The sequence below is a fragment of the Lontra canadensis genome, unplaced genomic scaffold, assembly GCF_010015895.1.
Source record: "Lontra canadensis isolate GAN:19392208 unplaced genomic scaffold, GSC_riverotter_1.0 scaffold16, whole genome shotgun sequence".
Taxonomy (NCBI): domain Eukaryota; kingdom Metazoa; phylum Chordata; class Mammalia; order Carnivora; family Mustelidae; genus Lontra; species Lontra canadensis.
In genome coordinates, this window is record NW_022631010.1 from 13108140 (window position 1) to 13123422 (window position 15283).

The following is a 15283-nucleotide window of genomic DNA, read 5'->3' on the forward strand; positions in this document are numbered from 1 at the left end:
GAATTCCAAGGCTCTCCTTGGTATTGAAACTGCACTCCTTGGTAGGTGAACTGGGTCCTGGCTGGGTTTCTTGTTGATCTTCTGGGGGAGGGGCCTGTTGTAGTGATTCTCAAGTGTCTTTGCCCCAGGCGGAGTTGCACCGCCCTTACCAGGGGCCGGGCTGAGTAATCCGCTTGGGTTTGCTTTCGGGAGCTTTTGTTCCCTGAGCGCTTTCCGTAGAGTTCCGGAGGATGGGAATGAAGATGGCGGCCTCCCAGTCTCTGGCCCGGAGGAGCCGAGAGTCTGGGGCCCCACTCCTCAGTGCGCCCTCAGAGAACAGCACCCAATTGCTCCCATCACCCTGGCCTCCGGCCGCGCTCCAAGCTGACCGAGCCTGCGACCGGTTCAAGGTAAACCCGAGCTTAGAGCTCACTCCTCGGCTCTGTCTCTGTAGCCGGCTTCCTGGTTCTAATACCTGTAAGCTCTGCAACACTCAGACACCCCCGATCCTTCTGTGACCCTGCGGGACCTGAGGCCACACTGACCCCGCGCGGGCTTCACCCCGGTTAAGCCTCTGGAGCGATGTCCCTCAGTGGAACAGACTTTTAAAAGTCCCGATTTTGTGCTCCGTGGCTCTGCCGCTTGCTGGGAGCTGGCCCCTCCCCCGCGGTCTATTTTCCCGTCGCTTTGGATTCACTTCTCCGCCAGTCCTACCTTTCAGAAAGTGGTTGATTTTCTGTTTCTAGAATTGCTGTTCTTCTTCTCTTCGATCTCCCGTTGGATTTGTAGCTGTTTGCAATCTTTAGATAAGCTATCTAGCTGATCTCCCGCTACCTGAAGTAGTCTCAGCCTGCTACTTCTCCGTCATCTTGACTCTGTGTTCTTACTTCTGAAGTGAATATCTTGTAGGCAGCATATAGATGGGTCTTGGTTTTTGTTTTTGTTTTTTTTTAATCTGCTTTGCACTCTGTGTCTTTTTACTGATGATTTTAAACCATTTACATTTAAAGTACACATAAGTATATACTTACTGCCATTTTCTTCATTATTTTCTCATTTTTGTAGTTCCTTTCTGTTCCTTTCTTCTCTCTCTCTTCCTTTGTGGTTTGATAACTTTCTTTAATGTTATGTTTAGCTTCCTTTCTCATTTTCTTTTGTGTATTTACTATATACTTCTTCCCTTGTGGTAACCATGAGGTTTACATAAAATATCATATATAAATAGCAGCTTGTTTTAGGCTCATAGAAACTTAATTTTTAATACATTCCAAAGCTTTACTTTATTACCCTTCCCCCATGTTTTATATTTTTTGATGACACATTTTGCATCTTTTTATTTTATGCTGCCCTTAACTAATTATTGTAGTTTGAGGGTATTTTACGATATTTCTTTTAACTTTCACACTTGCTTTACAAGCAATTGTCCACTACCTTTGTTACATATTTTCCTTTTCCAGTGAAATTTTTAAACTTCATTCATATATATATATATGAACATATATAATATATGTTAATTATGAATATATAATATATTAATTATAGCCAAATATATATTTTCTAATATTTTTAACCAAATATATATATTTGGTTATAATGAATAGTGCAATTTCTCTTTGGCTTAAAGAAGGCCCTTTAGCATTTCTCATAGGGCCAGTATAGTGGCGATGAATCCTATACCTTTTGCTTATCAGGAAAACTCTTAATCTCTCCTTCAATTTAGAATGATAACCTTTTTTTTTTTTTTTTAAGATTTTGTTTCTTTGTCAGAGAGAGAGAGAGAAATCACAAGCAGAGGGAGTGGCAGGCAGAGAGAGAAGCAGGGTCCCCGCTGAGCAAGGAGCCCGATGTGGGGCTCTATCCCAGGCCTGGGATCATGACCTGAGCTGAAGGCAGCCGCCTAACCAACTGAGCCACCCAGGTGCCCTGTGGAATGATAACCTTAAGGGGGAGAGAATTCTTGGTTGAATTCATTGTACAGATAAAGCAACTGAGGTACTTCAGGGACTGGAGACCATTCCAGCCAGGTGCTCTGTCCAGGCTAGAGGAGCTCAGATTGTAATATTTAACCTTTCCTTTCAAGTGAGTCCCACGATTGATTCCTTTTATTCTTTCATTTGGTAAATGGTTATTGAACACATACTATATCATAGGCATTGGGGAGCTAATGGGATTTAGTGGCAAACAAGTTTATAGTCTAATGATTTCCTCTTTCACTTTGCAGGTTATGGCTTTCAAATCACAGCCTATTTCCTCAAGAGAGGGTTACGCCTTTACTGTTTCAGGGGTTCACAGAGTACTGGTAAGAAACTGATTTCTTTAGTTGTCAGGCATTTTGCACTATTAACTTGCACTAGAGAAGGAATGAAAATTAAGGAATGAAGATTCCAACTTGCTTCATTGCCTTTATGAAATTGAAGTACTAATTAAGACTATTTCTAAATATTTGTGATTTTTGTTGTTGTTTTGTTTTTCAATTTTCACTGATTTACTGCCTCTGAGAACTGTGAGCTGAGCCACATTATGCTTCATTCTCCTGCTGCATCTCAGCACTTTCATTGAGCTTCCAGAATGATTGGACAGGCAGTTAAACTATGAATCACTTCATCTTTGTCTGTGCACACCAAGTCCCTGGGATACAGAACAAGTGTGTACACGAGAAAATGCTTTCCCAGCCCAGCGCTGTCAGAGCCTTTCTTAGGTGTGTGACAAGGCCAGCTTCCCTCCTCATTTCCCCAAGTCAAGAAGTCCACTGGGGAAATGACGTCAAACATGTCCAGCCAACAACAATAAAGTCAGATGCTAATGACAATTCTCCAAGCTGATCTGAACATTGGAAAGAAAATTTAACTGAACTTCCTTGGATGATTTTAATATATAAGATATGAAACAGGGACTTTGAAAATAAACTGTGTGGAGATTTGCTCTTGGAATCTTAACAATGATCTGCACTTTTTAAACTTTAAGTGTCAATCAAATATATTACTCTTTTAAAATATATATATCTGTATCTTTTTTATTTTAAAGATTTTATTTATTTATTTGACAGAGATCACAAGTAGGTAGACATGCAGGCAGAGAGAGAGAGGAGAAAGCAGGCTCCCTGCCAAGCAGAGAGGCCGATGCGGGACTCGATCCCAGGACCCTGAGATCATGACCTGGCCCGAAAGCAGAGGCTTAACCCACTTAGCCACCCAGGTGCCCCAAAATAAATAAATATGTGTGTGTGTGTGTATGTATATGTACATATATATATATAATCTTAATGGGACTTTCCACTTTGTTCAGTTCTCTTAGTAAAATAAGCCTGTCTGTTAAAATGAAGACTAGCCACCCTGTATGGTAGAGATTGTTATTGCCTAAATCTTCACTTTATTTAAATATTAAAACAGTAAAAATTCCAGTTATGACCTAAGCAAAGAAAAGGCGTGCAGATGTTGCTTTCTGTTTATACAATACCTGGCCCCCAAATGTTCAAAATTCATCATTCTAGCATTCTTATTTTTCAGAGGAAGAAGTGGAAGGACAAATAAGGGAAATTATTGGATAGAATTGATCATTTTGAATTTGAATTCTGATCTACTGAGTTGTATTTAAATTTTATGGTTTTGGGCAAGAAGCAAATAATGAATTCTGTGACTCAGTTCCTCCTTCCTGAGAGTGAGAAGCAGACTACTTACCACTTATCTCATTAAGAAATTTTAAGAATTAGGGTGCCTGAGTGGCCCAGTTGGTTAAGCACCTGACTTTGGCTCAGGTCATGATCTCGGGATCCTGGGATTGAGCCCTGTGTTGGGCTCTGTGCTCAGCAGGGAGTCTGCTGCTCCCTCTCCCTTTCCCTCTGCCCCTTCCCCTGCTCTTACACTCATGCTCTCTCTCTCTCAAATAAATAAAATCTTTTTTTTTGTTTGTTTTGTTTTGTTTTAAGAAATGTTAACAATTAGTGAATAAGGATGCCTGGGTGGCTCGGTCAGTTAAGCATCTGCCTTCAGCTCAGGTCATGATCCCTGGATCCTGGAATCAGCCCTGCATCAGGCTCCCAACTCAGTGGGGATCCTGCTTCTCCTTCTCCCTCTGTTGCTCCCCCTACTTGTACTCTGTCTCTCTTTCCCCCTCTCCCTCTGTCAAATAAATAACTAAATAACTATCTTTAAAAAAAAAGAATTAATGAATAGATATTAATGACTTCTATTTTATTTATTTTTGGCTTTTCAAAGTCCATCCCTAGTCTTCTAACCAGATAAAACATCTATAAGAGGTCAGAGTTTCACAGCACACTCAGACTTTCTGAAATGGGGATTCCTACATGAGGAGGACTAGTGTGGGGATAAGACCAGAGTGACAGGTTAGGTTCCACTCAGGGAGGGCTTTGAAGTTTCTAGGTCATGTGGTAGATACTGAGAATGGGGTTTTGAGCAGGATAAATGGAGCTGGGGTTTTTTTGGTTTTTTGTTTGTTTGTTTGTTTGTTTTTTAGAGCTGGTAACCTGTTTGCACTGAGTAGGATGAAATAGAATAGGGAAGAGTGATCACCAAGGACACAGCAGTGGTCTAGGGGTGGGTAAGGAGATGGCTCTTACTAGAACTTCAACTCATTAGGCCTTTCGTGTAATTTAACCTAGCCAGGTGGTATGGTGTTAATTCTGTTTAAGTTGTGCGTCTGTGTAATCAACACCTTCATACTTGGCCCCTGAGTATATCAGGCTAAAAGGTGTTATTGCCTCAGTCAGTCCCTCACATTGTCAGCCATTGTTGGAAATGAGCAATGTGTGTAAAAGGCCTCACTTACCGATTCATACCATCCCTCTGTAAAAATATTGGTCATCTTAGATGGAAGTTTTCTCTTTTAGAAAAATGGCTTTGTGTTAATCAGTATGATACATGTGTATTATAAAAATATTAGAGCAGTACAACCAAATATAAAGAAGGGAGAAGATCCTCACCTCCCACCCAGAATGCACATTATTAGCATCAGCTAAACATCACTCCAGAGATAGGTGGAGGCTGCGTACGTGAATGTGGATGGATAGACAAATGAGAGAGGAGAAAAGATACAGATGGCATTTACCACTTCATATTCTTTTTTTCTTTGAATGTTGGGGCATCCAGTTCTGTGATTCCTTCAGCCTTTTCCACCCAAAAGTCAGTGGTTTTGCTTTAAGAAGTTGTAATGATAGATTAGTGTGACTGTAGTGTAATTGTATCAACTGTGCTATCACATGTTTTACTATTTGCTTATTATTATTCCTGTTAATGACACTGCTATTTCCATAGCCTGATTCAGTTTGGGAATCTGCCCTCCAGTTTAGGGGATGGATCTAAGACCAGATGACCAAAGAGATGACAATTAAAGCAATTAGTTAGAATGTCAATGAGTTTTCAGATTTTATCTTCTATCTTCCTCTTCCTCCTGTATAAATCTGCACACTCATTAGAGAACGTTGATCCTATTTCCCAAATGTGAGTTCTGGTCAGAGAACAGCAAACTGACACAGGGGGAGGGCTGCAAGGGCCCTGCCTGGGGGTTTCATGGGATACAATATAATGGTCCAGGGGCTCAGGTGGACCAATTTGCAGCCTCCTGGGTGCTCCCCAGAGCTCTGTACTTGCCCCGCCCTGCTGAGTGCAAACACTGAAAGGTGAGGAGAAGAGACATGTGTCTTATACATACATACTTATGACTAGAACAGAAAATTCTGGGACCAAGCATTTCTCTGGTCATAGATTTTTGATGCCTTTAGTAATTTTATTTTCTTCATTTTGTGCAGAGCTCCGTGTATTTCCTGACAGATTTGTGGTCTGTGTAAGTCAGCTTTCATTCAGTCGTGATCTTTTGGCAAGTCAGAATGAAGAATTGGTATGTACAAAAACATCCTGTAAATAAGTCCGCTTAAAGACAATTTACCGTAAAAATTGAAAAATTGCTGTCTTCAGTTATCATTTGGCTACCCAGCATTCAGTGCATGTTTTAGGGGATGAAAAATGTCCTACCTATTGCATGGTAATACTAACTGATGTGTTTTGGTTTATTTGCTTTTATTTTCTTGTTCTGAAGACCCGTTGAAAATTTAGTTTGATCAACCATATCTTTTCCACATCAATTTTACATGAGAAAGCAACATATCACAAAAACTGTGATGATGCTTATGATAATATTCAAATGAGATAAAGCAAAGTCTTTCAGTGAAATGAAGCAAAATCCACATGTTTCCGCTAGAAGCTTTCATTGGGGTCAGTGGCTTTTGAATTTTATTCCGTGGTGAATCACTGACATTTTCATGAGAATCAGTACTTTTCCCCAGTGTGTTGTTTCTTTGCTGATAGGGCTTGTTTTCTGTCTCTTTTCTCAGGCTTAGTCTCAAGCCTCATCAGGTCCTTGTTTCATTTGTGTTTCGTTGGAGTTCTCAGTGCAGATAAATAGAGAAAACTTATCCACACTATGGTAGCTTTGAGCTTTGTCTTTTAAGCATAACATACACACTTAAGAGAGTCTACTTGGTGTGTGTGTGTGTGTGTGTGTGTGTGTGTGTGTGTTGCGCTGCAGCCACAGTCCACAATCTAAACTTACCGCTGTATAAATTTTTTTCATATTTTTGGATATATTACTTGAACTTTAACAAAGAGGAGAAAAATCTAGCAGACACGAAACCTGGACATGAAGTATGACATGATTGTTATGCTTCTAAAATAATTTTTGGGGATATTAGATGACTCCTTATGTTTATTATTTTTTAATCTATATGAAATGTGAAATTTGGGCCACATGGTCTAAAACCAGCTTCTTAGCTCATCTTAAGTAAATGCTAGAAGGGTGAATAGGGTCTTGGGGAAAGTAGAGAGCAGACAAGCTTTTGTTTGGAGCAGATGATCTCTTTGGAAAAGCCATTGGGACCCTTATTTCTTCATGTATCAATTAAATGGCATAAATGAAGCGAATTTGGCAAAAAGTATTCAAAGTGTATTCTTTGAAATGTTCCCAGGATGTTAGAGTTGTCTTAGTAAATTAATAAATACTAAAGTAGTAACATTGTTGGTAAACAACGATAATACAACTTAACTGATTCTCAGAGCAGTGAAGAAATTGATCTGTGGTTTAAGAAAACAGTTAACTGTACCAGGAAGTGTCACTGCTTCAGATGGAATACAGAAGAAATTAGATCTTTTATGATATGTAATATTAATACTTTATATCTTAAATGATTAAGGCTGAGTTAAAACATTTCAATACAAATGAAATACTATCCTCCTTCGGGGCACTGGTCTTTATATGGATCTGAGTTTTCTATAACTGCTGTCATAGAAATCCTGTAATCTGGAGGACTTCCTAAATGTTAAGTTTTCATTCTGAGGAGTTGACTAGTCTCAGCCTTTTACATAAGCCCGTTCAGTTTTCTTATCCTCAGTACGTTGTGACTTGTAGTGATTAACGCTATCAGAGTTCCTATCACCAGGGTCCTTCATTGTTTTCAGTGACTCTCTGCGGATGTGCTCCGTCTCTGGCTCTGCTGCCGCTCCACTCCCACACCTCTGACTATGCCTTCAGGAACATACGCTTCCCAGCCACGCACACGGGAGTCAGCTAACATGTAGCACCGCTAACCAGGTCCCTCCCTGGACACAGGCTCTGTGCACCCCTTTCTCCTTTCAGGCCCCCAGTCCACCACTTCCTTAAGCTTGTTGTCCCTAGAAATGGTGAACTATCCAGGCTTACCCAGGGCCCTCCTGCAAATTGCCCATCAGGCCAAAAACATGGTCTTCCACCGCAGGTGCCTTGGAGCTCTCGCCTCACTGATGTTGGACCTCTGCAGAGCCTACCTGTCTCAGCCACGTGAGGCTCAGTAAACCATCCTTCCTTCTCAGAATTGCCTTCTGTCTCAGAGAAGGCAGGCATACTCCTCGTTATGTACTTCAAATGCCCAAAGCCAGTGATACCTGGCTCTTGTGTGCATATTCCTTGAACTTCTGAAAAGCCTTGACATCTTCATCCCTTCACACTGATATTTGCCAAAGGGCAGGATCCATCTCATTTCCGTTGGTGGTTATTCTCCAGGAATGTCTGACTGGGCTGGGAAGGACTGGGAAATCGGCTTCCTAAATAGCCGTATTGGAGATGCGTTTTTGTCAATAAACATCAGCAAGGTTCCTCTAAGTGTTTACTGTACTCAGTCTGCCATGGCCCCCAAAGTGATGGGGGAGTAAGCCAGTACCCAGACAACAAACAGCCTGGGCACCCAGCTTGTGCCTCGAGTAGCGGATTCCTTTCCTTCTTCCTCCTCCTTTTTTCTTTTTTCTTTTTGGTTCCTCAGTGTCTAAATGACAGTTGGTTAGGAAAGCTGGGAGTGCCTGTTCAGAACTGCTCTGCCAAGGGGCGTCTTCCAGCCTGTATTGGAGGAAGCCGGCTGCACGTAGTGCCCCGGTTCCTGAAGGTGGCTACACAAAAGGACTGCTGTTCCAGATCCAGTGGTACAAAGGGAGTAATCTCCCTCCCTTGGAGGGCAGAGCAGGTGTAGCCATGCCACCCCCTCGTGCCCTCCCCCAACACCAGGGAGGTCTGTTACCCCAGCGTTGGCATTGCTGTCGCCCCCACCCCCCCGCGGGGCGTTAGTGCCCGGAGATGCTCCGGGTTGCGACAGCTCTGCACCAAGTGCCCATGTGCTGGGGATGTGGGAATTGGGATGTGTGCTTTGGGAAGAAAGGGCATTATTATGAGATGAGTCACTGTATTTTTCTTACTACAGTTTCTCATAAGAAATCTCAAGGCCCTTGTAGCCTCAGTGTTTGACCTATTGCTAGGAATGGAGCTAGGAAGTCTTTTTGAGGGTTTTTACCTTTTGTTTTGTTTTGTGCCGTCTATTCTCCCTTACCTTTGTTTTTCCTGAGAAGTACAAAGAGCATAAAGTAAATTTTGATGGCACTCAGTTATAGTCCATTTCAATGATATTGTCATGTATTTACAAACCCAGTTCCCTCTATCGAGGCTGTTTTTTTTTCCCTCAGAGGTAAAACTCTGGGGCTTTGGGAAATTAAAAATTATTTATTATTTGTATTTTTTTTTATTAAAGTGAATAGCCAATAATCACCAAAGTAATTACTTTACAATGTAATAACTTTATTGTGTAAATAGAACTCCGTATATATCTGGGACATTTCAGGGTCAGAACAAAGCTATTATCTCAAAGCATTGGTTACAGGTACTTCTACCCTTTGGAAATCCTTCCCATCTGTTCTACCCATCACACTTGAACGTAATTTGCTGGGTGCTGGCTCTGTGCCAGGAGCTTGGGTAGGCACTGGGGAAACAGAATAAAAAAAAAAAGAAAAAAGAAAGAAAGAAAGTGGAGCTTGTAGTCTGCCTTCAAGGAGCTTGTAGTCTGCCAAATCAGGGGTACTGAAGGTTACCCTGGTGACCTCAAAAAAAAAAAAAAGTAATTCAAATAGAGCTTCCCTTTTTCTTAAAGATGTATCCATTCTGCATCTTAATGGTACACTTGGATCCTCTGCTATTCAGAAGAAAGCCCCAAATTCTAAATTACTTTCTAACTTTTAAACCGAAGCTGTAAAAGTCTGTGATTCCTTCGGAAATTAAAAATGGCATGTAAAACCCCAGGGCTGCCTCAAAGTGGGTATATAATGAAGATTTTGAGTTCTCTGCCTCATGCTCCATTGAGATTGGGGCCAAGTTGTGACAGTAGCCATCAAGGTTCTGCAGATGGACCCCAGTCACCAGGCCCTATGTGCTAGGCTGTTGCTGTAGCATCAGCTTGGAGGACGATCACTGGTATGATCCCGTCTCCGATGGGAGACGCTGTTTAAGCACTAAACTGAACACGTGAGTCAAACTACTGTGTAATGGCAAAGAATTCTGCTAGTTTATGAGTATAAAATTGACAAGAGAACGAGTCTGAAGAAGCAATAAATTATGCTAGCCGGGGTTATTTTTAGCTTGGCTGTCATAATTGAACCTCTGTGGGCCTTAGCCCTCATCTCAGTCAAGGGGAAGGGTATCAAATGATCTCAGAAATCCTTTCTCACACTGAATTTCTGTCTAAGGAAACAGATGAAAATGTAGCAAAATAACAACCGTAAAATAATTTCATACAAAAGAGAACCTTATTTGTAGATTTAAAAGTTGTGTTAAAAGAAAAAAAAGTGGGGGTAGAGCTACATTTTATTTTAGGAAAGATAAAAAGAATATATAAAGAAACAAACATTTCAGACCATCCATTTTTAGAAGAAATAAACTACTTAACAGTTTGTGCATTAACTTTGCACCCTTATTGACAGGACTAGTTTTATGAGGGAACGTCTGCCTAACTATAAATCAGATCATTCAAGAAAAGAACTTTTTTTGTATCAAAAAATTAAGTAAGTAGTAGATTTTTTCCTAGGTTTTTCATGAAGTGTCATAAGCTTTTTAAGAATCCATTCTTCTCATCTTATTGTATTTCCTAAACAATGCTAATGGTAGATTACTTGGAAGCCATTAAGCAAAGATTCCTATAGCGCTAGGAAAAGTTCCTTGAGGGGGAAGAGGTTGTTCCCATATTTCACATTTCCCACAGTGTTCTGAACTTAGTTTTTTACTTAATAACTGCTTACCAAAATTGTCCATGTTCATTGTACAAAAACTCTAGAATCCAAATATAAACAAAGTAAGTAAAAATTATCCACAACTCCCAACCTAAAGACAGCCTCTGTTGATGACCTAGTCTGTCCCCCTCCATACTTGATACTTGATAGCTGAGGTCACTGTGTACTTATTTTAGCCAGGACCCATTCATTTGTGAATTGTGTGTTTGTGTCCATTTTTCTGTTGGTATTTTTGTATTTCACAAACTCCTGTTTAAAAACTTCTTGCATAGTAACGAAAGTTAACTTTTAGTGAATTTATCATTTACCTTTCAATTACATGACATTGCTGTGTGATAGATATGTATGTCCTCAATTTTATGGTTTCCGTAATGATTTCTGCCTTTGATTATCTTGGTGTTTTGGTTTTCAGAGTTAGACAAATATTTCTTTATGTTTTCTTGTGTTTTTGTGGAATCTGTTTTAGTTTGTAATGTGAGGTGGTTTTTATTCTGTATGTTGATCAGTGTTGTGATAATTGTAGTTTTGGGTTTAAGGGATAAACGTGCTCAGTCTGCCTATACCAATGAGGCTTCACTTTTGGTGTGCACACAAGCAGGAGGCTTCTCTGGGGACCAGGCTCTCCTCTTGACCATGTAGCAGCAGGACAACTCCAATGGCCACCATCTTGCCTTCTGCATCCCTAGGCTGACTGTCCTCTCCTCTTCCAGTCACCTGTGGCCAGTGCTCAGGGTCAGAACATGGTCACCAGATCGTTGAGGAACAGATTAGGGCCACGCCCTCAGCAGAGCCTACAGATGGGCTGTTTGGATTCAGTCAGAAACTATAGCAGCCATCACACACCTGCACTTATAATATGGACTGGCAGGTGCAGTGTCGTAATGGCTGGTGGTGGGGATAAGATATTCTAGGTCGGTTGGTCTGTCTCGAATAGTTTTTCCGAACTGTGATGAAGAAGATAAATTTTTCTCAGGTGAGAAAAATTGTTTTTTTTTTTTTTAAAGATTTTATTTATTTATTTGACAGAGATCACAAGAAGGCAGAGAGGCAGGCAGAGAGAGAGAGGAGGAAGCAGGCTCCCCACCAAGCAGAGAGCCCAATGCGGGGCTCAATCCCAGGACCCTGAGATCATGACCTGAGTTGAAGGCAGAGGCCTAACCCACTCAGCCACTCAGGTGCCCGAGAAAAAAATTTTTTTTTTAATTTTTTATTGTATTTCTTTTTATTTTTCATTATGTCCAGTTAGCCAACATATAGTACATCATGAGTTCTTGTTGTTCAGAGATTCACCAGTTGTGTTTAACACCCAGTGCTCATCCCAACACGTGCCCTCCTTAACACACATCATTTTTTAAAAGATTAACTGTCCTTGCAGTGCCTGGGTGGGCCAGTTGGTTGAGTGTCCAAATTGTGATTTCAGCTCGGGTTGTGATCTCGGGGTCATGGGATTGGCCCACGTTGTGCTCAGCACTCCGCACAGAGTCTGCTGAGATGTTTTTCCCCCTCCCACTCCCTCCCTCTGAGCTCTGCCTGCTGCTGGCACGTACATGTACTCTCTCTTTCTAAAGTAAATAAATTAATTAAGAAAAAAGATTATCCTTTGATTATATGTTACAGTAACCTGAGGTTTCATTCTCCTTTCCTAATAATAAAATTCTCTCCAATGATTAGCCAGCAGTGTTTGTGAAAGAGATGGTTCGTGCTCCCCTGTCTCTAGCACCCATAAGGAACCTGCCCTTTTGGGCACCTGGGTGGCTCAGTCAGTTGAACATCTGCCTTCAGTTCAGGTCATGATCCCGGAGTCCTGGGATTGAGTCCCATATCCTGCTCCTTGCTCAGCAGGGAGCCTGCTTCTCCCTCTCCCCACCCTCCCACATGTGCTCTCTCTTGCTCTTTCTTTCTCTCTCAAATAAATGAATAAAATCTTCAAGAAAAACAAAAAAAAAGGAGCCTGCCCTTTGCTGAATGAGACTAGGATAGGCAGGATAAGCTGAAATAGGACATATCTAAGTTAGACTAGTTAGATAGAATAAGCAAGAATAGGATGTCTCTGGGTCCTCTCATCCTTTGTGCTTATTCTTCATAGTGCAGACCTAGAATCTTCCTTTGATGACCAGTTAGATGATAGATTGAATTGGGAAAAACAGGACAGGGAATAGAAAAAGTAGAAAAGAGATCAAACTTGAAATTAAAACATCTGGCTTTGACCACTGCCTCTCTCACTCCCTGGATGACCTTGGACAAGTCATCTGGCTTTTCGGAGTGTTGGTCCCCTGTCTTGATAAGCAGAGGTAAAAGTGATGCCTATTATACAGACCTTGCCAAGTTTTACTAAGGATCAAGTGAGATAGTGAATATAAAAATGTCTTCTAGACTTAATAAGTACTTATCCAATATTAATTATCATTACTGTTTCCATTCTTCCCTGAAGAGGAGTTAATTTAAACATCATTAACACCAGATTAGCAGATTGCTGTATATCTTACCCTGCCCGATGGAAATGGTAATGTCCATCTGCACATACTATTTTCCCAAGAAACTCAACACCCTCATTTTTTGGTCTCCACTTGTCAGCCCAGCTTCATTTTGCAGCTATAAAAAGAGAGGTACCAAAAAGGTAAGTGATAAACTCCCATTTAGCCAGCAAGTCAGTGGTGAAGAAGGACTACAATAAGAGCATAAACTCGTGACCTTCAGTGGGAGCTCTGTTAATCAACATCCAGAGGAGGAGGAGAGCCAGAAACCACCAGCTAGAATGCCTTTCATTTCCAGCAGCTGCCAGTAGACTCATGAGGAGATACGGCTTTGGAGGAAAGGCCCAGTGTCTTCTCTGACCTACACAGGAATTGGGAGTCCACAGACTTCTCAGGCCCAAATCTGTAAAAGTTCTTACATTCTTTTGAACACCCACAGTGATGGCACAGAGTTTGACATGCGAGAGGATTATGTTTAGAAAGTTCATTCAGTAAGCGGATGATTTAGAATTCAGTACTCATTTTCCCAAGGAAACCATGTCATAAATGGGGTGAGATTCCCAGACTAGTTCACAGAAGCTGTTACTGTCATGAGATGGGAGTCTTGGAAAGGGGGTCTTGCTGTCTGTGTTCAAGAGAAATGGGAAGAGCTGTTCCTTCTGCGTCCCTGGGCAGAGAGCCAGCTCTGAGCACTCAGAATTTTGAAACAAGACAGTCATCTGTGATGTCTTCTCTCTGGCTCTTCTGTCTTATTCCCACTGGTGTCACGGGGTACCATGGGCCCTCTTCTGGCTGGCACTACCTCTTGTGTGGCTGGATATACATTTACCCACCTGGCTCTTCTCCCATCCTGTCCAGGCCCACACACTGAGCCATGGGACATGTGAGGGGAAAAAAGTCATCAACCTGAATGAAGGGCTAGCAACCTTCCTAGCAGGTGTTGGCATTTTTCAACCACAGATCTCTGTGAGAGGAATTAATTTAGAATGGGGTATCCCGCCTGAGAAAGTTCCCATTAAGTTTCTCTATTTTTTCACAGATATTTCCCTTCTGCTTTTAAACTGGGCACTATTAACCTGTAATTCATAAATTCCCTAAAATTTAAAGAAAAAGAAATTTTTAGCTTCTTTAAAAAATATTTTACTAACCAAAGTTAAATAGCTTTCATTCAGTCCTCAGAGTGGTCAACAAACTCCCCATCATTAAGAAGCACAGGTCCCAAACCTACAAATTTTTTAAAGCATCCGAGTTTCATCATGCTTGTATGGTGCCAGAGGCTCGACAGTGGGGCCTAGGGGTGCGTGGGATTTATTTTTGGGTTCTCAAGGGTTAGGTGAATGTAAACTGGAAAATCCCTGTGAAATTTGTACTTCCTGCAAAATAACTTCCTTGATTTTTTTTTTTTTACTGATTTCATTTTCAGGTTAACATTCTTTGCAACAATTTATTGGTACTTCCCTAGATATACACAAGGCAGGTTCATGGTCATCAGTTCAGAATAAAAGAAAACTTAAAAATTTTTATTAAAAACAAAAACAAGAAAAAACCTACAGTGTTTGCTACTGACCCAGGCAGTGGCATCAGCAAGGCTGTGCTCCACTTTCCCCTAGAGATCGGTCCTTTCACAGGAAGGCAGAGAAAAGGAGGCTTTGGAAGAGGGACTTGGCCCAGAGAAACACAGTGAAGCAAAAGGTTTATCCTTCACTGTGGGAATTGGATAGATGACTTGGCCTCATAGGGCATCAGTTTCCTCATCTCTGAAATGGGGAAGGTCATGTCCTCCTCTTGGTTGTCCCATGAGGACTCGCTTGGTGCTAGTCCCTACGTTAACTGCTTTGTCTGTGGTATCTCAGTACAGATGTCTTCCATCCTTATCATCTTAGGAGAAGATGATTTCATTTTATGGTGGAATTCATGAGATACCCTTTGCCCTTTCATTTGACCTCTTTTTTGCTTCGGTTCCTTTGTGTCTATATATAGATATAGATACAGATATAGGTATATCTATCTATCTGTAGTTTCTATACATTCTTTTAATTATTCATTAGTACTCCATCCCACCTGTTTTACCCTTTTTATTTCCATGACTTATTCATTATCAAATAATTTAAGAAAATATTAAAAGTGAAATTTGGGAAAGGGACACCTCTTCCTCATTTTAAGACATGTGGCTTCTGTATAGTCACAGTGCATCATGGTCTAAGATTGTGGTCGTTGTCGGAATTTGTGCTGTGTTGGGCCTGC

At 41.1% G+C, this 15283-nt stretch overlaps 1 protein-coding gene across 1 annotated transcript in view; it reads left to right on the forward strand.

The window, feature by feature from the left end:
• Positions 1 to 15283, forward strand: part of SLX4IP (SLX4 interacting protein) — a 190535-nt gene that overhangs the window by 165111 nt on the left and 10141 nt on the right. Inside the window, 2 exon segments of the mRNA XM_032859187.1 lie at positions 2201 to 2278; positions 5744 to 5832. Coding sequence (XP_032715078.1) covers positions 2201 to 2278; positions 5744 to 5832 — 167 coding nt within the window.